General features: G+C 43.7%; 1 protein-coding gene across 4 annotated transcripts; it reads left to right on the forward strand.

The window, feature by feature from the left end:
- Window positions 1-43: 43 nt before the first annotated feature.
- MEAF6 (MYST/Esa1 associated factor 6) lies at window positions 44-26,550 on the forward strand. Of its 4 annotated transcripts, none has more exons than XM_027537797.1 (8): window positions 44-178; window positions 1,363-1,478; window positions 4,920-5,007; window positions 5,195-5,240; window positions 19,554-19,746; window positions 23,584-23,613; window positions 24,400-24,433; window positions 24,932-26,550. In XM_027537797.1, the coding sequence occupies exons 1-8, from the start codon at window positions 89-91 to the stop codon at window positions 24,938-24,940; spliced, it is 606 nt and encodes a 201-aa protein (XP_027393598.1). In that variant the 5' UTR covers window positions 44-88; the 3' UTR covers window positions 24,941-26,550. The 4 variants fall into 4 exon arrangements, with proteins under 4 accessions (XP_027393598.1, XP_027393601.1, XP_027393599.1 ...); XM_027537799.1 differs by lacking the exon at window positions 44-178 and adding an exon at window positions 507-618; XM_027537800.1 differs by lacking the exons at window positions 23,584-23,613; window positions 24,400-24,433 and adding an exon at window positions 22,656-22,658 and having other exon boundaries at window positions 25,233-26,550.
- Window positions 26,551-27,723: the final 1,173 nt, after the last annotated feature.

Below are 27,723 nucleotides of genomic sequence, written 5' to 3' on the forward strand. Positions count from 1 at the left end.
TGGCGGCGGGCGCCCCCTGGCGGGCGGTGGCGCGAAGGGACCGCCCCCAGCCTAGCGCTGCTGCCGCCGCCGACCGCCTCAGCCCAACATGGCGATGCACAACAAGGCGGCGCCGCCACAGATCCCCGACACCCGGCGGGAGCTGGCGGAGCTTGTGAAGCGGAAGCAGGAGCTGGCGGTGAGGGCCGGCACAGGGGGTGCCGGGGTGGGGGCCCCCGCTCTTGCCCCCGTCTCCGGGTCCGGCCCAGCCGCTTCGGGCCGTTCGTTACTCCCCGGGCGCAGCGCGGCGGCTGGGAGTCCGCCGGCCTGAGGACGGCTGCGCGTTGCGCGGCCCGCCGGCGCCTCGGCTTCCCGGTCGGGCGGATCTGGAGCCGGGAGCCGGGGGCGGGGCGCGGAGCGGGGGAGGGGGAGGGAGGCTAGGCCGGCGGAGGCGTGGAGGGAGGGTGGCGCCGCGGGTGGGGGCTTCCGTGTGGGAGCCCTGCGGCGGCGAGGGTCCGCGAGCTCTGCGGGCTGGATGAGGGCCGGCGGCTCCGGGCTTTCGGAGCGATTGGGCAGCAAGCGTGCCGGCAGGGTGGAGGAGATCGGCTCGGGCTTGGCTGTGGGCTCTGGGGAGGTTGGGTAGGAGACGGATGTGGGAGGGGAGACCCACACATCCATTCTGACCTTTCGAGGATGGAGGGGCGTTAATGTCTTTGCGGGGAATAGGAGTAGATCAGTTGGATGGGGCTTTTGATAGGCAGGCGTGGGATGTATTCGGGGACTTCTTAGATGACAGGTGAGGGGGAGCAGACTCAGTCTAGGAAATTAGGAATTGTGACACGCGCCTGGGGCCCCTTGCTTTCTGGTGGCTAAGCCCTCCCTCCCCTTGCGTTTTTGGCTTGAGCACCGGGAGGCGCATCTTACCTGAAGCTGCCCTTCCAGGTTTCCATAGCAACCGGCAGCCCAGTGCAGGCAGCCTTTCGGAGCTTACAGGGAGGGGAAGCTGGAAGGCTGCTCACCCTTCCCTCTCCCGTAGCGGTATCTTCTATGCGTGGGAGTGGCGACTGCTTACCCTCTTTCTCCGCGGAGTTTCTTGACAGCTGGGTTTCCACGAAGCCTCTGAGTATATGCAGACTTTTGCCTGGGTGTACATTTTTCTGGGGACAGAGTCTATTTCATTTTATTCTTAAAGGCACCCAGCAAGACAGGTCTAGACCGTCTTGTCTGAAACAGCCTGCCCCTGCTCATGTCATCCCTCTCTCCAGAAGGCTGACGTGGTGTCGTTTAACTTGAATTTCTAAGCCTGTTACCAGGATGTCAGGTTGGTCCGACTTAATGCTTGCATGTAAAAGGCATCAACTGCTTCCTTGTCTTTCACCCCAGGAAACACTGGCAAACTTGGAGAGACAGATCTATGCTTTTGAAGGAAGCTACCTAGAAGACACGCAGATGTATGGCAACATTATTCGTGGCTGGGATCGGTATCTGACCAACCAAAAGTGAGTGACAGAGGCCTGTAGTGTTGCTTTGTGCCCTAGTAATGTTTGCATATGGGGCTTCCCTGGTGGCTCAATGGTAAAGACCCTGCCTGCCAGTGCAGGAGATGTGGGTTTCTTCCCTGGGTCAGGAGGATTCCCTGCAGGAGGATTCCCTGCAGAAGGAAATGCCAACCCACTCTAGTATTCTTGCCTGGAAAATCCCATGGACAGAGGAGCCTGGTGGGCTGCAGTCCATGGGGTCTCAAAGTATCTGACACGACTTGCGACTAAACAACAACAACTATATTTGTGATTGGGACTATGATGTCCTTGGTAGTAGCTTTGGAGGGAAGCAGTAGTAAGGTGGCGGGGGACAGAGGTCTGCATTTGAGCTTGGTCTCTGGTTCAGCCCCTGCCTCACTGAGTAACCCTGGACAAATCCTACACAGTAGGGGAAGTCTGGCCGATGGTACAGGGTTGTGTGAGGCTTAAATGGAATACAGCATATAATATTTTATATACCAGCATGCCTCTTGCTATTTTGTATATTTTAATCAGTCAAGAGTTCCACCTTCACAGGATTTGCCCTACCTATATGCCAACTGTGCCATGGTTTATTTAGTAATGTTATTCTTAAAAATGTTCTAATTTTTTTTGAAAATTTTCAAATTTAGAGAAAAATTGAAAGACTAGTTCATGATCTCTTGATACCCTTCACCGATCACCAGTTGTTAGCTTGCTGCCACATTTGCTTTCTCTCCTCTTTCTGTAATTTATAAGCACACACCTCTATGCAGGCATGCCTGTTAGTCGCTCAGTGGTGTCCAACTCTTTGTGACCCCATGGACTATAGCCTGCCAGACTCCTCTGTCCACGGGATTCTTCAGGCAAGAATACTAGAATAGGTAGTCATTACCTTCTCCAGGGGATCTTCCTGACCCAGGGATCAAACCCGGGTCTCCTGAATTGCAGGCAGATTCTTTACCATCTGAGCCAAAAGGGAAGCCCATACATCCCCATATCTATACTTAAAATTAAAAAAAAAATTTTTTTTTTGAAACAATTATAGATACATAGGCAAAAAACAATACACAGAGGTTCCATATAGCCTTCACTCAGTTTTCCCCAGTGGTTGGGTTTTATGTAACCATATAGTACGATGGTAAAGCCAGGAAACTGACATTGGTACAATGTGTATGTTTAGTTCTGTCGTTTTATCACGTGGGTCGCTTCCTGTAACCACCACTGCAGTCAAGATACAGAACTGTTCTGTCACCACAAAGATCTCCCTCACGCCACCCCTCTGTAATTGTATCTCCCCTTTCTTCCACATAGGTGTATATATACTTTTTGCTAAACCATTCAAAAGTTAAAAGCAGATCTTGGACACTTTGTCCCTAATTGTGTCAGCAGATACCTCCTAAGAATAAGAACATCTTTCTTAACCACAATTAGGCCTAGAAAATTAGCGCTATGTTAATAGTATTATCTAATATACAGTCTTTACTCATACTTCCCCTAATGGCCCCCAAAATGCACTGCTAGCTTGTTTTCAACCAGGTGGTGCTTGTGCATTGCATTTGGCTGTTATGTGTCTTTAGTCTCTTAATTTAAGATCTTCCCAACCTTTTCACGGAGAAGGCGATGGCACCCCACTCCAGTACTCGTGCCTGGAAAATCCCGTGGACGGAGGAGCCTGGTGGGCTGCAGCCATGGGGTCGCTGAGGGTCAGACACGACTGAGCGACTTCACTTTCACTTTTCACTTTCATGCATTGGAGAAGGAAATGGCAACCCACTCCAGTGTTCTTGCCTGGAGAATCCCAGGGATGGGGGAGCCTGGTGGGCTGCCATCTGTGGGGTCGCACAGAGTTGGACACGACTGAAGCGACTTAACAGCACCAGCAGCAACATTTTCATTGGTGAGCTTGTTTATGACATTATCTTGTAGAACGTACAAATTCTAGGTTTTTCTTGTTGTGCCTTCATGAGGGATCCTTTAAATATTTTTGGCAAAAGTGTTGCATTACTGATTGTGTACCTCTTGTTTACCTCCAAGTTGTTTTTTCTTTTTTTGACTGCCCCATGGCATATGTCGGATCTTAGTTCCCTGACCAGGGATCGAACCTGGGCCCCTGCAGTGGAAGCGTGGAGTTTTAACCACTGGACCACCAAGGGAGTCCTTGCTTACCTTTGTGTTATCAGACAGCTCAAAACGACAGATTGCCCCATTGTTGGTGCTGCTAAGTTTGATTCTGTAATTTCACAATTGCAGTAATTTTTTTCTCCTCATAATTAACAATTTCAGAGGTTGTACTTTTTTAGAAGTGTGAATATGCTACTCCCCCGATTTTTGTCACTGGTTTTAATGTCCATTGTTGATTCTTATCTAACCAGTTATTATAATGGAGATTGCAAAATGATGATTCTAATTTTACTGTTCCTTTTACATTTGTTGCTAGCATTCCGAAAGAAGAGTTGTCCCTTTTTATCTTCTTTCCCTTTCATTCTGTCTCTCTCTGTTTAGAATCCTTGTAGATGCATGGATTTAAAAACAAAACAAAACCCAAAAAACCCCCAGTGTATTGGGGTCTAGTAACTGTCACTTTTTTACGCCAGAGGTTTATTTTGTTATTTAGTATAAATTCATTTATTGAAATCTATACAAAGAAGTACATAAATCATGAATTTACAACCCACTGACCTCACACCCCAGCACACCCATCATCGTTGTTTTTGATGCTTGTTAGTCACTCAGTGGTGTTCAACTCTGCGACTCTATGGACTGTCGCCTGCCAGGCGCCTCTGTCCATGGGATTCTCCAGGCAGCAGTGCTAGAGTGGGTGGCCATTCCCTTCTCCAGGGGATCTTCCCGACCCAGGGATCGAACCCCGGTCTCCCACATTGCAGGTAGATTCTTTACCAGCCGAGCCACCAGGAAAGCTTAAATTGTCCCAGAAGTGGCCGGAGGGAGCCCCCCAGCTGATTGCTTTGACATGACCCTGCGTTCTGAGCACTTGGTTGTTTGCTGTCCCTTTGTACTCTTCTTGTCCCAGGCCTGGCATCAGTCATTTCTCTGAGGACCCCTGGTTCTTTCCTTAAATTTTTTAAATTCAGGTTATTAAACAGAGATACTTCATAGCACTAGTCTGTGCTAGATGTTTTTAATAATAGGCATTAAAATAAATACATATTAAATACGTGAAAATGACTCTGAACCTAAAGCTAAAGTAATCCCATGTGTCACAGTGGATCACATATCATACATTGGAAAACACTGCTATGTATGTAGGCATTCAGAATGAATGTCATTTTGGTCAATCCAAGTGGTGTGGAGGTGTTTCCGTAATGAACTCCATAATTAAAACAAAAAAAGACTTCCTTGTATTTGTCCTGGGGCGTCCTCAGCTTGAGCCATAGGAGTAGCTTGGTGCTTACAATGAGTTTCTTGTGTGTGTTTTAGAAACTCCAATAGCAAGAACGATAGAAGGAACCGGAAGTTTAAGGAAGCAGAGCGGCTCTTCAGTAAATCCTCAGTTACTTCAGCAGCTGTAAGTGAGGTGGGGTAGGGGGAAGGATCTTTCTGTGGCCCATTGTTAAGGGAGCCCTCAGTTAAATTTCTGTGAGTTTTCCCTTTCCCGTCCGTCTGTGAGTAGGGTGTCTCTTTCCTTTCTGTCTGTGAGTGCTCTCCTGAGACCTGTAATAATTTTTTTGGTAACTGGTAGTTTTTTCTTTTAGGCAGTGAGTGCTTTGGCAGGAGTTCAGGACCAGCTCATTGAAAAGAGTAAGTTTATTTATTTATTTATTTTTTTACTTTTTCATCAATTTATATTTGAGCCTCCATCACTCCTATATTTAACTTCTGTCCAACTGTGTATCTGAAGACTGCATGTCTTTCTCTTGCCTCTTTCTGGAAGTTAGGAGCCCTTTTGGATATCCTTAATCATGTCTTTCTCTGGTGGAAGAAACTACCGTATCCTTCCTGCCTTTTCAGTCACATGAAGATTGACTTTAGCTGCTCAAAGACACAGAAATGTGTTTTCACTCCTGTTAAGTTTTAGGAAATTTTTTTTCTTAGTTAAAAATAACCCTTTTATCATCCAACATTTCAGACATATCTAATAAATCCCCATGTACCCAATTTAATCATTCTTAGGAAATTCTGATACTATGACAGGAATGTACCTGTGTGTTCTTAAATTTAAAATGGAGAGCAGATTGTATTTACTTTGTAGAGAAATGTATCGTTCTGTGTACTTAAGCCATACAGTCTGACCCCTTTCTAATTTCTCGTAATGAGACTAGGAGCTGCAGGTTTGCCTTTCTGCACCAGACTCTAGGTAGCTGGACTGGATGCTCTCCCTGTGGGTCGGGTCACTCTGAAACTCACCCTGCTTTCTGTACTGGGGCTGGGTACTTTGCCATGGCATGTCTTGTTGTGGGATCCAGTTGTTTTGTTTGCATTAGGGCAGTGGTTTGAGGAAAATGGATTTTGGTAGTTTGGGAATTAGAACTACTCAGTGACTTCTGTTATTATTTCTGTATACAGATTTCTGAGTTTTTAGCCTCGTCCCTAACTCATTTCCCTGAGCTTTAGTCTTGCATTTCTAGAAAATTCTAGAAAATGTCTTCTAGATATTTCCACACAGTCAGATTCATTTTGTCTAAAACTGAGCTGTGCCGTTTTCTTCAAAGTGTGTCTGCCCAATTATTTTGTTAGAGTATTCTGTTCTCCCGCCTTCAAAACTTGGTATGTGGCTTTGACTCCTTTCTACCAACGTCATCAGTTGGACTAAGTCCTTTTTTTTCTTTTCCCTTTACTATGACTGTCAGAATGGTTTGCTTTGCCCTTCAGTCTTTTTTTCCATGGTATAAAATCTCTCCCTTGTCCCCAAATTTTTGTATAACAGATTCTGTGGAATGACTCCTGTGTTCTTGATCTTTGGTCAATGGAGGAAACAACCTTTTCTCTTAGAATTTGTACTTTTATGTCTTCATATCTCAAGGATTTTGGAGTTTTATATTTTGGGCATTTGTTTTTAAACTGTTTTGAAATTTTTCCTCAAGCATGCATTGCTTTTGTTTCCTTTGGCTTCTTATGTACCTGCACTAGGAAGAGAATGGATTAGCATAGTCCCAAAGGGGAATTGTGTCCTAATTAGTGAAGCATTGTATATTTTTGTTAAAAGAATAAAGTAAAACAATAATGAAAAACAAAACAGGCAGATTTTATCTAGTTCTCCTGTAAAAGGATCAGCAGTCTCCCTTGTCTGTTTTCCTGGGCTTCTCTGAAGCTTTCATCACAGCAAACCCCTCCGGCATCCACGTCATTGCGCAGGTAAGTGATGCTTGAGCACGGTTCTCCGTGTCTTCCTTTCTGCCTTTTAACGTTTCATGTTGTTCTGAAGCCACTGCCTCAGACTGTTCAATAGCTAGTCCGTTAAGTAGAGTGTCTCATTTGTAGATTTATTAAACTTAAAGTCTGATGTTACTTGCTCTAAGAATGAGTTGCTCAGTTTTATGTCAGTGAGAGGCAAACGCGTGTGTCTTTTCATGGTGGCAGCATTAGTCGACTGACGCCTTACTGTTGTGCCCTGAGATATTGTAACCCAGTTCTCTTGCTGTCCCTTGCCTTCTGCTTCCATGAGCTGAGGAAGAAAACGATTATTACTTTGTGGTCTCATTTTGTACTTTCAGATCAGATCAGATCAGTCGCTCAGTCGTGTCCGATTCTTTGCGACCCCATGAATCGCAGCACGCCAGGCCTCCCTGTCCATCACCAACTCCCGGAGTTCACTCAGACTCACGGCCATCGAGTCAGTGATGCCATCCAGCCATCTCATCCTCTGTCATCCCCTTCTCCTCCTGCCCCCAATCCCTCCCAGCATCAGAGTCTTTTCCAATGAGTCAACTCTTCGCATGAGGTGGCCAAAGTACTGGAGTTTCAGCTTTAGCATCATTCCTTCCAAAGAAATCCCAGGGCTGATCTCCTTCAGAATGGACTGGTTGGATCTCCTTGCAGTCCAAGGGACTCTCAAGAGTCTTCTCCAACATCACAGTTCAAAAGCATCAATTCTTCGGCGCTCAGCCTTCTTCACAGTCCAACTCTCACATCCATACATGACCACAGGAAAAACCATAGCCTTGACTAGACGAACCTTTGTTGGCAAAGTAACGTCTCTGCTTTTGAATATGCTATCTAGGTTGGTCATAACTTTTCCTTCCAAGGAGTAAGCGTCTTTTAATTTCATGGCTGCAGTCACCATCTGTAGTGATTTTGGAGCCCAGAAAAATAAAGTCTGACACCGTTTCCACTGTTTCCCCATCTATTTCCCATGAAGTGGTGGGACCGGATGCCATGATCTTCATTTTCTGAATGTTGAGCTTTAAGCCAACTTTTTCACTCTCCACTTTCACTTTCATCAAGAGGCTTTTTAGTTCCTCTTCACTTTCTGCCATAAGGGTGGAACCGTGATTAATCTAGTCTCCCTAGCTCCCGTCCCTCTTATAAGCTGCTTCTAGCCTAAAAATCCTAAGACATAGGTTGGCACAGAGAATGCAGTGCATATTAGTTGTTTGGTGTTACTTCCCTGTTGTAAAATTCAGGATGACTTCCTCTCTTATCTCCTTCTAGCAGCTCTTTTACTGCACATAACCTTGACTGATTGTTTGGAGTTTGACTTGTGTGTTTGTAGATCTCAAACATGTTGAGATTTGAACACTTACTTGTGTTGACGAAGGAAACGAAACACTTTACTTTGCATTATCTCATTTAATCTAAAGCTACTCCTTGAGGATACGCATAGATTATCAGTTCCTTGAAAGTAGGGAACATGGCTGTAGCCCCCAGTGTCTAGCTCAATATCTTAATCATAAGAGATACTCAACGCATGAGAGATAGAATTCCTGTTTTACAGACGAGAAAACAGGTTCAGAAAGGTTAAGCAACAAATCAGTTCTCTTAACATCAGCTTGTATCGTCCCCTTAGATTAGATCTCCCAGTCTGATAGTTATGACTTCTCTCGTCACTTCCCAGGCTCTCGGTTTAAGAGGTGGTGTTTGATTTATTTGTTTCGAGTACACCTTGTGTCTTCTCACCTCTGTGCTTTGGCTTGTGCTCTGTTTCGTACTTATTTTGGCCTCTCATTTCTATCAAGGTCCAGTGTCAATCCCATACCTGCAGTGAAGCTTTTCCAGAATAATCCACTCTTTCTTCTCTGACTCCCATAATACTTAGTATCCATATCAACCATTTAGAACATCACTTAGTGCCTGGGTTCTCAGTTCTTAGGGCTTTGATTTGATGAAGGCAGCTCTGTATGTGTTTGCACGTGTGTGGGGGTACATGTGTACCGGCTTTATAGAATATGACCAACTCATGCATCCATTGACTCAGAACTCCCATAGCAACTGCTATACTATGCTATACTCCCAAATGAGTCAGCAGTTGATTTTGCTCCCGAATGCATTTGAATAGAACTGCAACATAGATAAAATTTGCCATATCTAATTTGCCTTTTTCTTACTTGTCTCCCACCTTTTTAGTTAAACTTTCTCTCCCCTATGCCCAGCCCCTCCTCCACTAATCCCTTATCCCTTCTTTCATACTGGGATCCCAAGTTTTCTTTTTTTTTTTTAATTTTATTTTTAATTGGAGGATAATTATTTTACACTGTTGCGATGGTTTCTGCCATACATCACCGTGCATCAGCCGTAGGTGCACCACATCCTCTCCCACTCAGCTCCCTCCCCATCCCTCCCCTCTAGGTTATCGCAGGGCACTGGATCCAAAGTGTTTCTGCGACCGCATGGCCTGTCAGCCTGTCGTCTCCGCAGCCAGCCCTCTACCACGTGCGTGTTCTGTGATGATGGTTTTGCTGTTCCTACTTGTGGCTGTGCTGGGTCTTTGCTGTGGTGCACAGGCTGTCTCTCGCTTTGGAGAGTGGGCTTCTCTCGTTCTGGCACTCAGGCTCTCGAGGGCGTGGGCTCAGTAGTTGTGGTGTGCGGGCTTTTCTAGTTGCGGCGTGCTGGCTTAGTTGACCCACTGCATAGACAAGTGTGGATTCTTAACCACTAGACCTCCAGGGAAGTCCCGGGAGATGATAAATTTTTACTTGGATAAATAGAATTGGGTAATGGAGAGAAAGACTGTCCTGACCACACTTCTCCATCTTACACTCATCTTTTTATATTTCATTAGATTTTTTTTTGGACCTCCCTGGTGGCTCAGACGGTAAGGAATCTGCCTACAAAGCACAAGACCTGGGTTTGATCCCTGGGTCGGGAAGATCCCCTGAAGAAGGGAATGGCCACCCACTCCAGTATTCTTGCCTGGAGAATTCTGTGGACAGAGGAGTCTGGCGGGTTACAGTGGGGTCGCAAAGAGTCAGATGCAACTGAGCTGGAAAAATAACACGTTCTCATTATAAGTCAGGCTGTTCAGAGGTGAATGTGAAAAAGGTTATTTATTTCCTGAGGTAGCCAGCATTAACAGCTTGGTTTTAATCTAACATATATTTCTGGACATGATCACACACACACAGAGCTGGAGGTTGTTTTTTTTTTTTTAATAGAGATAGTGGATTGGTGCATACTGTCTGCTTTTTACTGTTTTGTCACACATGGCCCTGCCAGTTCAATGCACACACTGAGAACAGTGTTGAGTTGTGATTAAAGAGTGTGATTTGGACTCAAGCCATCTGGTTTGAATCCCAGCTCTACAGCTTCTGAGCTGTGTGACTCTGGGCAGATTCCTTGCCCTCTCCAGCCTTCCATCCCTCTCTCTGTAAAATGGACATCGTAACCATAGAGCTTTTGCGAGGGTTCCGTGTGTTAATATATTTAAAGTGTGTGCAACAGGACCTGGCTTACAGTACGGACCGTCATGTCAGCTGTTGTTCGTGTCTTATATTGTCTTTTTTTTTTTTTGGCCATGCCATGTGGCATGTGGGATCTAGGGAAGTCCCATAAGATTTCTTTTTTTTGGCTGTACTGCTCGACATGTGGAACTTACCCAACCAGAGATGGAACCCATGCCCTCTGCAGTGTAAGCATGGAGTCTTAACCACTGGACCACCAGGGAGGTCCTAGCATCTTGCATTCTTTTTAAAAGCTGAAAAATACCTGCTAGTCTGGTGGTGCCTCCTCTGTTGATGAATATTCCCATCATCTCTGTTTTCCCCACTGTGAATGGTGTCACAGTAAACATCCTTGTACCCATATACTTTTTTATAATGCAGTTTTAATTTCTGTCTGACAGTATCCCAGAAGTGGCATTACTGTGTCAGAGTGATATTCATAAATATAGTACAGTTACTGTCCGTGGCATAAGGGGCAAGGTGTATGTGGTCTTTGTCCCCTTTCCTGGCACCGAGCTCCTAAAACTCTTGGATGCTCCAGAATATAAAGAATGACTAGTATGCAAAAGAGCAGTCAGAGAGCTTCAGATGGGGCTGATTCCCTGAAAGACCAATCCTTGATCAGAAGCTTGGAACTTTGAACCTTATCCCTGAAACCTCCAGGGAGGGCTGAGTTTGAGACTGGAGATTGAGTTAATTAATCATACCTGCATAGTGAATGGAAAAGGAAATGGCAACCCACTCCAGTATTCTAGCCTAGAAAATCCCATGAACAGAGGAGGCTGATGGGCTGCAGTCTATGGGGTCACAAAGAATTGGACATGGCTGAGCGACTGACCATGCATAGTGAAACCTTTGTGAAAACCCCTAAACAATGGAGTTACCGTTGGTGAACACGATGCGACACTGGACAGGTTCCCAACCCAGACAAGGCAAGGAACTCTGCGCCCCTTCCCATGCCTGGTCCTGTGTGCCTCGTCCTTTGGCCTGTTTCTGACTTGTATCCTTTATAATTAACCAGTGACAGGAAGTAGTGTTCCTGAGTTTTGTGAGCTATTCTAGTGAATCATTGACCTCGGATTTATAGCTGGTCTGTTGGAGGAATGGGAGGCCCAGGACTTGTGTCCAAAGTAGGGAGCACTCTTATGGGACTGAACCCTTAAACTGTCGGGTCTGCCCTGACTTCAGTAGTTAGGGTCAGAATTAAGTTGAATTGTTGGTATCTAGGGAATCAAAGAGTTGGTTGTTGGTGTTGGGAAACAACCCTGGACTTACCAAAAAGAATCTTGTCATTCCCATTCTTAAAGGCATACCTTGGGAGAAATCACTGGGATAAAATAAAAGAGAAAAAGATCATTTTATTATTACTCTTTATTAGAGTAAATTTTCAATCTACACAAATAGAGACAAAATAATGAATGCCTGTGTACCTGTCACACTGCCTCCCGACCATCACACCATGGCTCGTCCTGTCTCATCCACACCCTGCCTGCCCTCAGCTCCACCCCCTGTATCATGCTGAAAGTCTCAGAAATCTACGCCTGTTTCTTGTGTACCCTTCACCATGTATCTCCTAATGATCATTTTTAAATTGTGGTGAGAACACTAAACATAAGATCCACAGATGTTTTAAGTGCACAGCGTGGTGTCGTTAACTGTGCAGGGTCGCACTGCCGATCTCTCATCAAAGAAGGACACCCCACTCACCGCCTCCCCCAGCCACCAGTGCCCACCGTTCTGCTCTCTGCCTCTGTGGGTTTGACTGTTTTGGATTCCTCATAAAAGTGAATCATGCAGTATTCGCTTTCCTGTGACTGGCTTATTTCATTTAGCGTGATTCCTCCAGGTTCATCCATGTTGTGGCATATGACAGGATTCCTTCTTTTTAAGGCTGAATACTGTATTCCATTGTTTTGACTTTACCCAGTCATCTGTTGATGGACATTTAAGTTGTATCCACGTCTGGGCTATTGAATGATGCTGCAGTGAACACAATGAGAGTGAAAAAGCTGTAAAACTCAACATTCAGAAAACTAAGATCATGGCACCTGGTTCCATTACTTCATGGCAAATAGATGGGGAAACAATGGAAACAGTGACAGACTTTATTTTTGGGGGCTCCAAAATCACTGCAGATGGTGACTACAGCCATGAAATTAAAAGACACTTGCTCCTTGGAAGAAAAGCTATGACCAACCTAGATGGCATATTAAAAAGCAAAGATATTACTTTGCCAACAAAGGCCTATCGTTTTTCCACTAGTCATGTATGGATGTGAGAGTTGGACTATGAAGAAAGCTGAGCACCAAAGAATTGATGCTTTTGAACGGTGGTGTTGGAGAAGACTCTTGAGAGTCGCTTGGACTGCAAGGAGATCCAACCAGTCAATCCTAAAGGAAATCAGTCCTGAATATTCATTGGAAGGACTGATGCTGAAGCTGAAACTCCAGTACTTTTTCTACCTGATGTGAAGAACTGACTCATTGGAAAAGACCCTGATGCTGGGAAAGATTGAAGGTGGGAGAAGAAGGGGACAACAGAGGAAGAGATGGTTGGATGGCATCACGGACTCGATGGACATGAGTATGAGCAAGCTCCAGGAGTTGGTGATAGACAGGGAAGCCTGGTGTGCTGCAGTCCATGGTGTCGCAAAGAGTCGGACACAACTGAGTGACTGAACTGAACCACAGTGAACACGGGAGCACAGATACCTCTTCAAGATCCTGATTCAGTTCTTTTGGATAAATACTCATAAGTAGGATTACTGGATCATATGGTACTTATATAAACGGTAGACCGTTTCTACTGTAATTACACTTTAAAACCCCTAAACACAGCATGTATTCAGTTCAGTTCAGTCCAGTCGCTCAGTCGTGTCTGACTCTTTGCGACTCATGAATCACAGCATGCCAGGCCTCCCTGTCCATCACCAACTCTTGGAGTTCACTCAAACTCATGTCCATCGAGTCGGTGATGCCATCCAGCCATCTCACCCTCTGTCATCCCCTTCTCCTCCTGCTCCCAATCCCTCCAAGCATCAGGGTCTTTTCCAGTGAGTCAACTCTTCGCATGAGGTGGCCAAAGTACTGGAGTTTCAGCTTCAGCATCAGTCCTTCCAATGAACACCCAGGACTGATATGCTTTAGACTAGACTGGTTGGATCTCCTTGCAGTCCAAGGGACTCTCAACAGTCTTCTCCAACACCACAGTTCAAAAGCATCAATTCTTCAGCGTTCAGCTTTCTTCACAGTCCAACTCTCACATCCATATATGACCACAGGAAAAACCATAGCCTTGATTAGATGGACCTTTGTTGGCAAAGTAATATCTCTGCTTTTCAGTATGCTGTCTAGGTTGGTCATAACTTTGCTCGTACTGCATTTGTTTATTTGTTTAGTTTGGGCTGCATTGGGTCTTTGTTGTTTGCACGCGCTTCCTCTAGTTGCAGTGAGCAGGGGCTACTCTTCATTGCTGTGCACAGGTTTCTCACTGGGGTGTCTTCTCTTGTTGCGGAACGCTGGCTCTAGATTCTCGGGTTCAGTAGTTTGGTACCGGCATGGGCTTAGTTGTCCTATGGCATGTGGAATCTTCCCGGACCAGGGGTCCAACCTGTGCCCCCCTGCATTGGCAGGTGGATTCTTAATCAACCAGAGAAGTCCTGCATCTCTTTAATGCTGAATAGTACAGGCATACTTTGTTTTATTGCACTTTGCAGATACTGCACTTTTTACACGTTGAACATTTGTGGCCACCCTGTGTGGTCAGATGATGGTTTAACATTGTTTAGTAGTAAAATATCAAATTGGCAACATCTGCTGGATCATGGAAAAAGCAAGAGAGTTCCAGAAAAACATCTACTTTTGCTTTATTGACTACGCCAAAGCCTTGGACTGTGTGGATCACAGCAAACTGTGGAAAATTCTTCAAGAGTTGGAAATACCAGACCACCTGACCTGCCTCCTGAGAAATCTTTATGCAGGTCAGGAAGCAACAGCTAGAACTGGACATGGAAAAACAGACTGGTTCCAAATCAGGAAAGGAGTATGTCAAGGCTGTGTACTGTCACCCTGCTTATTTAACTTATATGCAGAGTACATCATGAGAAATGCTGGGCTGGATGAAGCACAAGCTGGAATCAGGATTGCTGGGAGAAATATCAATAACCTCAGATACACAAATGACACCACCCTTACGGCAGAAAGCGAAGAAGAACTAAAGAGCCTCTTGTTGAAAGTGAAAGAGGAGAGTGAAAAAGTTGGCTTAAAGCTCAACGTTCAGAAAACTAAGATCATGGCATCTGGTCCCATCACTTCATGGCAAATAGATGGGGAAACAGTGACAGACTAGTTTTCTGGGCTCCAAAATCCCTACAGATGGTGACTGCAGCCATGAAATTAAAAGACGCTTGCTCCTTGGAAGAAAAGGTATGACCAACCTAGACAGCATATTAAAAAGTAGAGACATTACTTTGTCAACAGAGGTCCGTCTAGTCAAAGCTATGGTTCTTCCAGTAGTCATGTGTGGAGTTGGACTATACAGTGAGGGCTGGACTATAAAGAAAGCTGAGCAACGAAGAATTGATGGTTTTGAACTGTGCTGTTGGAGAAGACTCTTGAGAGTCCCATGAACTGCAAGGAGATCCAGCCAGTCAATCCTAAAGGAAATCAGTCCTGAATATTCATTGGAAGGACTGATGCTGAAGCTGAAGCTCCAATACTTTGGCCACCTGATGTGAAGAACTGACTCATTGGAAAAGACCCTAATGCTGGGAAAGATTGAAGGTGGGAGGAGAAGGGGACCACAGAGGATGAGATGGTTGGATGGCATCACCACCTCGATGGACATGAGTTTGAGCAAGCTCTGGGAGTTGGTGATGGACAGGGAAGCCTGGCATGCTGCAGTTCATGGGGTTGCAAAGAGTTGGACACGACTGAGCCACTGAACTGGACTAATTTTTAAATTAAGACATGTACATTTCTTTAGACATAATGCTGTTGCACACTTAATAGACTACAGTATAGTATAAATATAACTTACATGTACTGGGAAACCAAGAAATTTGTGTAACTCTCATTATTTTGATGCTTGCTGTGTTGTGGTGGTCTGGAACCAAATCCACAAGGTATGCCTGTATTCCATTGTATGGATATCAGATCAGATCAGATCAGATCACATCAGTCGCTCAGTCGTGTCCGACTCTTTACGACCCCATGAATCGCAGCACGCCAGGCCTCCCTGTCCATCACCAACTCCCAGAGTTCACTCAGACTCAAGGCCATCGAGTCAGTGATGCCATCCAGCCATCTCATCCTCTGTCGTCCCCTTCTCCTCCTGCCCCCAATCCCTCCCAGCATCAGAGTCTTTTCCAATGAGTCAACTCTTCGCATGAGATGGCCAAAGTACTGGAGTTTCAGCTTTAGCATCATTCCTTCCAAAGAAATCCCATGGCTGATCTCCTTCAGAATGGACTGGTTGGATCTCCTTGCAGTCCAAGGAACTCTCAAGAGTCTTCTCTAACACCACAGTTCAAAAGCATCAATTCTTCGGCGCTCGGCCTTCTTCACAGTCCAACTCTCACATCCATACATGACCACAGGAAAAACCATAGTCTTGACTAGATGAACCTTTGTTGGCAAAGTAATGTCTCTGCTTTTGAATATGCTGTCTAGGTTGGTCATAACTTTCCTTCCACGGAGTAAGCGTCTTTTAATTTCATGGGTGCAATCACCATCTGTAGTGATTTTGGAGCCCAGAAAAATAAGTCTGACACTGTTTCCACTGTTTCCCCATCTATTTCCCATGAAGTGATGGGACTGGATGCCATGGTCTTCATTTTCTGAATGTTGAGCTTTAAGCCAACTTTTTCACTCTCCACTTTCACTTTCATCAAGAGGCTTTTTAGTTCCTCTTCACTTTCTGCCATAAGCGTGGTGTCATCTGCATATCTGAGGTTATTGATATTTCTCCTGGCAATCTTGATTCCATCTTGTGTTTCTTCCAGCCCAGCGTTTCTCATGATGTACTCTGCATATAAATTAAATAAACAGGGTGACATATACAGCCTTGACGAACTCCTTTTCCTATTTGGAACCAGTCTGTTGTTCCATGTCCAATTCTAACTGTTGCTTCCTGACCTGCATACAAATTTCTCAAGAGGCAGATCAGGTGGTCTGGTATTCCCATCTCTTTCAGAATTTTCCACAGTTTCTTGTGGTCCACACAGTCAAAGGCTTTGGCATAGTCAATAAAGCAGAAATAGATGCTTTTCTGGAACTCTCTTGCTTTTTCCATGATCCAGCGGATGTTGGCAATTTGATCTCTGGTTTTCTGCCTTTTCTAAAACCAGCTTGAACATCAGGAAGTTCACGGTTCACATATTGCTGAAGCCTGGCTTGGAGAATTTTGAGCATTACTTTACTAGTGTGTGAGATGAGTGCAATTGTGCAGTAGTTTGAGCATTCTTTGGCATTGCCTTTCTTTGGGATTGGAATGAAAACTGACCTTTTCCAGTCCTGTGACCACTGCTGAGTTTTCCAAATTTGCTGGAAATGTATGGATATACCATTTTTATTTATTTATGCATTTATCAGTTGACGGACTTTTGCATGCTTAGTTGCTCGGTCGTGTCCATCATCCCACTGACTGTAGCCCACCAGGCTCCTCTGTCCATGGAATTTCCCAGGCAAGAATACTGGAGTGGGTTGCCATTTCCTTCTCCAGAGGATCTTCCCAACCCAGGGATTGAACCCATGTCTCCTGTGTCTCCTGCACTGCAGGTGGGTTCTTTACCCACTGAGCCATCAGGGACGCCCACGGTGAATCGTGCTTCTGCGAACATTTATGACCAGTTTTGTGTGAACGTGTTACCATCTCTGTTGAATGTGTTCTCAGGTGTAAAGTTGCTGGTGGTTTGTTAACTCAGTGTTTAACCTTTTGAGGTGTTTTCCAAGGTGAGGGTGCAAGTTTACATTCCCATCAGCCCCATTGGAAGGTTCCAGTTTCTCCACATGCTCACCAGCACCTGTTACTGTTTTCTGCTATAGCCACCCTAGTGTTCGGAAGGGTTACCTCCTTGTAGTTTAGTTTTGCATTTCCCTAATGACTGATGATGTTGAGCGTCCTTTCCTGTGCACCTTGGCCATTTGTATATCTTCTTTTGAGAACTATCCAAATCCATTGCTGATGTTTAAAATTTTGTTTGTCTTCCTGAGTTCTAAGAATTCTTTAATATATATTCTAGATACAAGTCTTTATCAGATATATGATTTGCAAATACATTTTCTCCTGTTCTGTGGGTTGTGTGTGTGTGTGTTTAGGTGGCACTGGTTTATAAGCATGGTATGAACACACCATATTCTGACGTGTGTGTGCACTGCAGCGTGCTCACTACCAGTTTCGTTTCCATGTGTGACCATGTGCTTGGCCCCGTGTGCCCACTTTGCCCCTGCCCCACTGCTGTGGGCTGTGTTTTTACTTTTGGGGTGTGATTTTCAGTTCAAGAGTTGTATATAAATGATATAGTTCACTTTACTTATTTTTTCTTTTGTTATGCTTGGTTTTGTGGTCTTATCTAAGAAACCATTGCCTAATCCAGTGAGTTCTAAGAGTTTTACAGCTTCTACATTTGAGTCTCTGGTCCAGTCTGAGTTAATTTTTATATATGGTGTGAGATACTGTTCCAACATCATTCTTTTGTGTGTGGATATCCAGTTATCTCAACACCATTTGTCAGAAAGACTGTTCTTTTTTCATTGAATTGTCTTGTCATTCGTTGAAAATCAGTTGACCACAAATGTAAGGATTTATATCTGGACTCTGAATTCTGTTCTCTTGACCTGTATGTCTGGTCTTAGGCCAATACCACACAGTCTTGGTTACTGTAGCTTTGTGTAGTAAGTTTTGAAGTTCTTGTGCTGATTTTTTATAAATTCCACTTTGATTTCAGGACAGGATTGGTTAGTATACTTTTTCTAGCTTAATGGTGTTAGAGCTCCCTCTTCTGTTTTCATAAAGTGTTCAAAGGCAGGGATTCGTCACTGCTGAGATCTGCTTCGATTTCTCCCTTCTGCTTTTTGGGGACTACCTCTTTGTTTTAGCTCTAATATCCTTGTGCTACTCAATTTGAAATCTCTTCCTAGAAGTTTATATTACAAAGACGTAACAAGAAGAAAGCTAATCCTTCGTTCTGCTGTTCACCTAACTCCTTTTGAAAATTTTTAAAAACAGGTAATGTACACATATTTGGGATTCTTCCTCAGTTCAGTGAAGTGATAGTCTTCTCCTCCTCTGTCCTTTTATATTAAGTTTCAAGGAGTTCCTTTCAGGAAGAAAAAGTGTACCTTTACCAAAGTATGTGTAGTTTTTCTTAAAAACATGTATTTATACAAATTGTTCTTGATTTGCTTATTTAATGTATCTGAGGGATATTTTAAAATTGGGAATATGTGTCAACTGAAGGGTATTATTACCACTTTTAAAATAATATTCTTAAGGCGTCTCAGAGTAACTTCGGTGGTGGAGCTCTTCTCCTCCTTGACCCTTTTTCTTCACGGAAAGTCAAGATTCCTGTGTAGTTTGGCAAGGAACCAGGGCCAGCTGTAGGATCTTTTCCCAAGGTCATCTCTCACCTCCTGAAGACTTATATACTGTTTTTGATAATGCTTCTTGTGTAATTATTACTCCCATTAGTGTATTCTGTGTTTCAGTAACTGCTATGTAGCGAGGTTATCTTGTGTGGTACAGTCTCTCAGCTGTCCTTAAATCTGCTGCCTCTGGTTACACTGTTTCAGATTACAAGTTTTTCAGCACTCTGGTAACTTTGATGCTTTGACTGTATGTATCTTTTGCCACCTCATGTGAAGAGTTGACTCATTGGAAAAGACTCTGATGCTGGGAGGGATTGGGGGCAGGAGGAAAAGGGGCCCAAAAGAGGATGAGATGGCTGGATGGCATCACCGACTCGATGGACGTGAGTTTGGATGAACTCCGGGAGTTTGTGATGGACAGGGTGGCCTGGCGTGCTGCGATTCATGGGGTCGCAAAGAGTTGGACACAACTGAGTGACTGAACTGAACTGAACTGAACTGATCTTCCTGTCAGTTGGAATATATGGTCCTTGAGGGTAGTACTATATATTTTAGTGCTCGAAAATTCTTTTCTGGACTGATGGACAAACTGCCTGTCCATCAGTCCATCAGTACTGATGATGCTTTGGGGGCCTTGTGTTTCTTCCCTCCAGGGGAGCCAGGAAGTGGGACGGAAAGTGACACTTCTCCAGACTTCCACAATCAGGAAAACGAGCCCAACCAGGAGGACCCTGAGGATCTGGATGGATCTGTGCAGGGAGTGAAACCACAGAAGGCTGCTTCTTCCACCTCCACAGGGAGTCATCACAGCAGCCATAAAAAGCGAAAGAATAAAAACCGGCACAGGTCAGTGGCAGGGACCACCCTTCCCCAACCCCTGCACTTCTGCCCTGTCCCCAGCCACTTAGAGCTTCCACTGACCATTGCCGTGAAGGGTCTTTACTGGAATAAACGTTCTTCAGGATTGGTGTGGTCTTTCTGTTGCTGATGGGAAGAAACTCATTTGGTCTTAATGAAGCAGGCTAATTTTTCTCTAAGGAAGGAGTTGGTGGGCATTAGAGTAACTGTGAAGGGAGACATCCTGCTTACTGCTTCTAGTGTGAAAAGTGAAAGTTGCTCAGTTGTATCTGACTCTTTGCAACTCCATGGACTGTAGCCTGCCAGGCTGCTCTGTCCATGGAATTCTCCAGGCAAGAATACTGGAGTGGGTTGCCATTCCCTTCTCTAGGGGATCTTCCAGACCATAAAACTTTTGTTTAGTCAGATGAATTTGAAATCCTTTCAGAGGAGGTAAAGGGAACTAGAAGCGGAATCTGTGTACTGGCAAAGTGCCACTCGCTTGTGGCAAGCTGTGTGCACGCGTGCTCAGTCGCTTCAGTCATGTCCAACTCTTTGGGACCCTGTGGACTGCAGCCCCCCAGGCTCCTCTGTCCGTGGAATTCTCTAGGCAAGAATACTGGAGTGGGTTGCCATGCCCTCCTCCAGGGCGTCTTCCTGGCCCAGGGATTGAACCTGTGTCTCTTGTGTCTCCTGCATCGGTAGACGGGTTCTTTACCGCTGCCGCCACCTGGGAAGCCTGTGGGGAGCTGCAGGATGAGCTAAGTCTTTTGCCTCCTAGTCCTGATCCTGCCTACCCTTATTCCCTGGAGGATGGAGAGAATGAGCTGATGTGCCTTTTTACTTTTTAAATACAAGGTTTGTGATTGCTTATCTTCACAAATTGCTGATTTGAGTGCCAGAGAACAATATAAAGGCTGTAATTCACAAGAGCGCCTTCCTAGATAATGTTTGTTCACCGTGCTTTTTTGTAGTGCCTAATGAGCTAGGAATCACACCAGTGGACAGAGAGGTCAGGTGTTACCCAGAGAGGATTTCAGCGTTCACTCTGCTTGGGGTTGTATGATAGTGCCGGGGTCTCTTAGCTCAGGTAATCTGAAGCCGTCCAGTTGCAGTCAGGGAAATTCTTAGTTTTTCCAGGAAGGAATCTTGTCCTGGCCTCAAACCTTCTTCTGGGAGGTATGAAAACCAGACATCCAACAGGCTGGCTTTTGTCCTGCTCCTCTTAGGAGCCTGCATGCTGAGGAGATGCGAGGGGATGTGCAAGGAATGGGTGGGGTCCCCTGCCTTTCAGCTTGCCTCTGGTCTGAGCTCTCCTGTAGAACATGCCCTCACGCACCCAGGGCATTACAGTCGTTAGCTCAATGGATGTGGCAAGCAGGGATGATACAGAATTAACTCTTACCAGGTTTAAGCCTCCTTGGCATCAGCTGAGGCTTTAATTCTTTGAAGAGTCTTTCTTGTCATTGGTGGTGGTTTTAGATGCAGGAGTATCCAGATAGTGACTGAGGACTGCAACTGAGCATTTTTATGCAAACCAAACATCACCAGGCCAGTCTTGTAAGCATAGTAAGAGAGAGCAAAAATTGCATCGTGTTGTCTCCCCCTTTTTTTTCTTAAGTAAGGCTACAGGTTATTTGATTACTATGACAGGACCGATGCCAGTTTATCATGAATAGCAGAGAGCCATACTCTTTAAAGTATTTTTTTTTTAATTGTCAAGATAAAAAGGTTATGCTCTGTGTTGCTTTCGCTAAGTTTACTTCAGTGTCATTTTAAATGTAACAATTTATTTTCCTATTTCAGAGTATCTAGAGGAGGGGATAAATTCCTTGAAAGTTTCTGGGACATTTCTTTTTCCATTCCTGGTATATGATAAGACTCTCTATAGCTGTTGTGTATTTCAGGTTATACCTTATTTTCCTTAATGATACAAACAGCTGATAAAAAGGAATTAGACATCGAACTTAACTTTCTCCTTGTGGATTGCTAGTAGATTTCCATAGGAATAGCTTTTCCTGCCTTTCTTCTCCTGGCCTTAGGAGCTAACTCCTTCCAGAAAAATACTAGGATTTAAAAAGATCTTCGGTGGTAGTTATTGCCTTCACAGTGGGGCTTTTTGTTTCGAAAGCAGAATCCTTTTGTCATCCCCCTGGTTTAGTATCTGGCTGGATTTCTCTGTGGGCCTTAGGGACGACTCACCTGCCCCAAGGGAAGAGAATGGAATTGATTTCCCTTCTTTCTGGAGAAAACACATTTAGCACACCTTCTCAGATTCCTGCCATCTTTAGTGTGGAATTGTGTCTGGCCCAACCCCCTCACCCCTGACCAGTGTCTTCGCTGGTCCCACAGATGGGGGTGGGGGTGGGGAGCGCTTTGTCTACACGTTTGTGATTCTGCTCCCAGTGCAGTATTGTTTCTCCTCCAGTGTTCCACGCTCCATATTGTCCGATAAAAGTCAATGGTAAATTACTTCAATAAAGGTATGAATACCCGCCATGTGCAAGGCTTTATTTAGTGATGAGTAAACAAAGTGGAAATAAATAGGTACCTTAGCAAAAGAAATAACTTTTATTCGACCTTTTCAAGAATATGAAAATCTATCGAATAATCTTTAGCATTCATAAATTGATCACAGGATTCTAAATTCTTATGCTTTACATGATATCGGAACAGTAAATCCCAGTGTGTTTAAAGAAGAAAGTTGAAATTACAACCTCTAGCTGCTCTGACAGGTTTTTACTACTGTACCAAGCTCTAGAATTCTAGTAGTTTATGAAGTTTTCATTAAGTAGGTACAGTCTACTTCTTTAGTTTCTGATCAAAGTTAGACTGAAAGTTAAATTTCTGACAGTTCCTGGTGTGTACACTTACTGTATACTTTTCCCAAATGTCTTAAGTGAAACTGTTGCATAAAGGATGTTGAAGTTAAGCTTTATTCTAGCTTTGTTCCTGCAAACATTAGCTAGGAGGAAATAACAGCCGTTTTGCATATTGCTTTACCATCTGTCTACAGCCTGCAAGGTTCTGGAGCCAGCTAAGGACGGGTGTCGTGCCCCTGATTAATGTCTTCTTTGGAGGTCTGCCCCAGCCCATGGTCCTGTAGCAGAGATGGCCCAGAGTGGCTCCTGTGGGCTTCTCCCAGCTAGACTCCTGTGGCCTGGGTGCTTGTAGATGGCGGCTTCCCTGCAGACTTTGGTGTTCCGTAATAGTAGTGCTGATGTAAACAGTTCACTTGCCTTCCACCGTTTCAGGGGCAGGGTAATGTGGCTCTATGATTTACGGAATAAGACTCTGATTCGACCCTTGGCTTCTAGCATGAATGCTGGGAAAAGTAATACTGTGTTTGGACACAAATATAAAACCTGAGTTAGAAATTACAAAATGTTTTTTATCTCCAGAAATTTATGATGTTTTAATCTTTCATTTTAGCGAAAGTACATTATACTGAGTTGTTGGTACTGTCTTCAAAGCACCTTTCATTATGTGACTAAACCCTTCTTTCTCTGTTTCTTCTAATCCCCTGTTTATTTTTCATTACAATTAAATATTTAAAAATTTCTAACTCTCAATCTAGCAGCTAATAGAAGGCCTGTAGGTATCTATAGTTTTCTAATGAAATAACTTTTCTTATTATAGTCTTTTCTTCTGATATGAAATCCACTGAAGGAAGGGAGTCTCCCAACCCCAGAATCTTTGGTGCTTTGATGTTTTAAACTTTGTGGCTTAAGATTCTTAAAACTGATATTGTTTCTACAAACTTGCTAGGGTGGCTAATCAACTAATTTATTCAGTTAGTACATTATTAACGTCTATTGCTTTCTTCCTTTCAAATGCTGCCCTCAGCCCGTCTGGCATGTTTGATTATGACTTTGAGTAAGTTTGATTTGAACTAGTCTTTGTGCTGTGTGTCTAGTGTGTAGAGACCAGTATGCCTTTTTGAGACCTTTCTAACCCCTAGTTTATCTGTTTGATTATAGGTATGTATATTAGGTTAGGCTGGGAAGTTTTTTTAAAAACAAAAACGTGATGGAGGTAACATTTTTTAATAAGTTAAGCAAAGTTAAGTAAACTTCACTTTTATGCATTTCGATTTCTTGAAAAATAAGATAACCTTTACTTTAATCATATTTAAATTGATGTCCCGGCTTTGCTTCATAAGGAGGTTAATAGTTTAAGATCTTGATATTTTGCTGTGGGAAGATTTAAAAATTGAAATGTGTTTAATTGCTTTTGTGTTTCACATCCAGAAATACAAACTCCTAGTCTCTTTTCTGTTCTGAATTACTCTGTGTCTCAGACAGCGATGTAGTTGCAGAACTAGTATATTAACGTAGAGCATGTCCTCTTAATCCAAGCCCTTTAACGTGTCATTTTGGAATAATTTCTAAAAATTGTATGGCTTTCATAATGGCTGTTGTCTGTTTCTTTTTGAGTCATCTAAGTTTACCTTGTGGCAAGAGTATCTGCTCATGTTTTTAATCAATACTTGCTCAGTAATATCTGGGTAAACAACTAAATGTGACTTAGTCTAATGAAGAATGTGGGTTTTACTTAACCAAATAGTCTTTGTTATAGCTTGTGCCCTATGCAGTAGCTGGTTCTTGGACCCTTTTTCTGTAAATTAAAATGCAAATATCTCTTTTATCTTTCCCATCACAGGATTGATCTGAAGTTAAACAAAAAACCACGAGCTGTAAGTATCAGCCAGACCATTTCATAGAGGCTGGTAAATTTTGAAAATGGTTAGAAAGATGTATTTGCCTTCTTGAATGTTCCTAATCTGGGGTCACAGTTCTTGTTTTAAAGTCTGGGGTGTCCATCTGGACACAGTTCAACTTTTAGATTGATGTTCTTCTGTTATGTTTTGGAGAGAGAAAGGGTCACATATTTTTAAGTGAAGAAAAACTACATTTGATTAAATAATCAACTGTTCATACTACTCTTTCTCATATCCTCATCCACCCCACCCCCCGCCATGCCTCTGCCTGGTGAGTTCTCAGGTCTGATAAGGAAGAGTTGATACTTCTGTCCCTTTGTGGGACTCAGAAGACAGGCCACTTTCAGATGTGAAATGTCCATTGCATTTGAAACAGAATCTTGATTACAGAACAGTCTCCTGGCAGGGTTGTTGATGAGAATTTATCAATGTTCTGCTGAGGGTAAATTGGGACTTTTGTTTTTCTCTCTTCAGGACTATTAGAAGACTCATTAGTGCAGATGCTTCCAGGCTGTAGAGCCCTGCTTCCCTCCTCCGACCTCACGAAGATGAGCATCCTTCACCTGCGTGTGTGGCCATCCACCTCTGCTTTCCCAGGCCCCAGTGCCTGTGACTCTGAGTTGTTTGTTCTGAAATGTGGTGACAAACAAGTCATTTCCATAAGACCGCATTGGGTCATTTACTTTGTGTCATTTTTAGTAACAGAACTGCAGGAAACCACACGACACAGTTATACTCCCAAGTTGCTAACTGTTCATTCCTCCCTTCTCGGAAGGAATGTCTCCCCCCAGCCCCGAACTGGCTGGCACCAGCTTCATCTGTCATGCGCATGGAGAAATGTTCTCTGGGTTTGTTTTATGCTGAATGTAGAACACAGGTCACATTTCAGAGGGAGGCTGTAAATATCTGACGTTTTCTTATTTTGTTTGTGTTTTACCATTTTTCTATTATTGTTTTTACCATCTTATTTTCTTTGGGGACTTTTTGTAATGCCATTGTACAGCTCATACCTTCCTGCTGACATATCTGATAATCTGTTTTGTGCAGTTGCCAATATTCTTAACTGAATATAATCTGGTTTACCATAAATAGAATGGGGCTTGGCTTTTTGTTTTTCTGCCGAGGGAAGGTAAAGGGTGTTTATTTAATAATTACCTACCTTAAATCTTTCTGAGTTGAAAGCAGTTTCATGTTCAAGGAACAAGAAAAACTGAAAAACATAAGTTTAAATCAACCCTTTTAAAATATTTTTATTCTTTTGTATAAATAAAATTTCACAGGCTTTGACTTCTCATGCTTTACTTTTTTAAAAAAAATTTTAATTGAAGGATAATTGCTTTACAGAATTTTGTGTCATGCTTTACTTTTAAACCTGAGATTGTTTTTTGTTTTTTCACTTATTTATTCATATCATGCCTTATGGAAATTTCTCTTTCCAACTTTTCTCTCTTTGATGATATTTGCCTGGTTAAATATTGCTGTAAAAATCACTAAGGCAAATGGAAGGGCTCCAAATTGTACCCAAAACTGGTAACGCCTGGAGTTCAAGAGCAGAGTAAATGACAGGTTTGTGGAGAGGCCACAACACCAGCAGATGCCCCTCCCTAACGGAGTGGATGGGCCGAGGAACCTGCTGATGGCTGCTATCTGCCTCTGGAGCAGCGGCCGCCCACCTTGGCTGCACGTTGGAATCACCTGGCATGCTTAAAAAAACGCTAATGCCTGGGTCCTACCCGCCCCGTAAAGACTCTTGCTTGGGTATAGTCTAATAGTGGAGATATTCTTTTCAAGAGTCCCTGGCATTCTGATAAGAAGTCAAGTTGAGAGCCACTGCATTAGGAGACTGGATTGTTTGATTTAAGTCCTATGTCTAAGGGATAAGCTGTGGGGCCTCAACTTTCCTTTGACTCTATTTAGTCATAGCCCTTTACATACGTCTAAATCTTTGTTAGAAAAAATACGTCCCATTTGTGGTAATATTGGTAGAGTTAAAATGTGGATGGCGGCTATTATCAAGACACATCTACCTTGTCAAATGTGTGCGGAAGCTTTCACTCTTGTTCTCAAATAAACTTTCCTTTTTTGACTCTGTGGCTATTTAGATGTCTTTGCTTATGTCTTTGGTAGTAGAACTTCAGGGATTTTTTTAGGAAATAGTTTCTTATGTATAGATTTTCCAAAAGACACAGATAAACCCCACTAAGCTAAAGACAATGGAAACCAGAAACTTTCTGTATCCTTTTTTTTTTTCTCCTGTTTCTCCTTTCCTAGGAGGAAAAGATGGGATCTCTGTGGTTTCCTTAACCCGGAGGACAGCACGCAGCAAGCCTGAAGATAGTTTTGACTCTCATGACTTTACATTTGCTAGAGACAGAATAAGTGAGTCACTCAATCCTGTCCGACACTTTGGAACACCATGGACTGGAGCCTGCCAGGCTCCTCTGTCCATGGAATTCTCCAGGCCCGAATACTGGAGTGGGTAGCTGTTCCCTTCTCCAGAGGATCTTCCCACTCCAGCTCTCCCACGTTGCAGGCAGATTCTTTACCATCTGAGCCACCAGGGGAGCCAGAGATAGAATGCCTACTTTTAAAAAGGTGTATTATTAGGAGCATATCTATGTATAGGAATACCTCTGTATATATATAAAGTCATGATTAGAGACATGGGTAGCTTTATACATATTTTCTCTGTGAAGTTTCATCATTGATTAGGAGACCTCCGAACTTTTCTGTAAGTTGGCCAGGCGTACTGAAGATACAAGAGCCTGAGAGTTTGTCTAGGCTCCCTGGTTTAGGGAAAAAAAAAAAAAAAAACCATCAGGAAGTCTCTGTCTACTGTGCCTGTGATATTTGTAACTTTGGTTATTGGCTAAGTTTAAGTTTGCTTGACTTTATATAAAAAGAGGATAAGGTCATGACTTTGATCTTAGCGACCATGCGAGTGGAGGAACATGTTTACTGAGGTGGCCGTTGCCTTCAAAGCTCCCCTGTGTAACACTTGGTGAGCTGGTCTGCTGGGTGGCCTGCATCCTCCCATCCTGGCAACTCCCACTGGCGACCCCTGCCCTGGAATGGCTGCTAGGACCACCGAAAAAGTGCTGCCTTCACCAGGTTGGTGTGTTTGGAGTAGTACTTGGTTTCCTGTCATTACCCTTCTCATCTCTAAGATGGGGGTAGGATGTCCTTTGCTCCTTACAGTAGTTAATAAAACGTGGAGAAGCACAAGCACTTCATGCCTCATTCTGGGAGGATGGTGCCTGTACAAA

Source organism: Bos indicus x Bos taurus, chromosome 3, assembly GCF_003369695.1.
Source record: "Bos indicus x Bos taurus breed Angus x Brahman F1 hybrid chromosome 3, Bos_hybrid_MaternalHap_v2.0, whole genome shotgun sequence".
Taxonomy (NCBI): domain Eukaryota; kingdom Metazoa; phylum Chordata; class Mammalia; order Artiodactyla; family Bovidae; genus Bos; species Bos indicus x Bos taurus.

What these genes read in the sequence shown, in the direction of transcription:
- MEAF6 (XM_027537800.1), top strand. Translation starts at nt 89, where the DNA reads ATGGCGATGCACAACAAGGCGGCGCCGCCACAGATCCCCGACACCCGG. An exon ending in CGGTATCTGACCAACCAAAA is followed by an intron (nt 1,479 to 4,919) that starts GTGAGTGACAGA and finishes TGTGTGTTTTAG; the next exon opens with AAACTCCAATAGCAAGAACG. An exon ending in GGACCAGCTCATTGAAAAGA is followed by an intron (nt 5,241 to 19,553) that starts GTAAGTTTATTT and finishes TCTTCCCTCCAG; the next exon opens with GGGAGCCAGGAAGTGGGACG.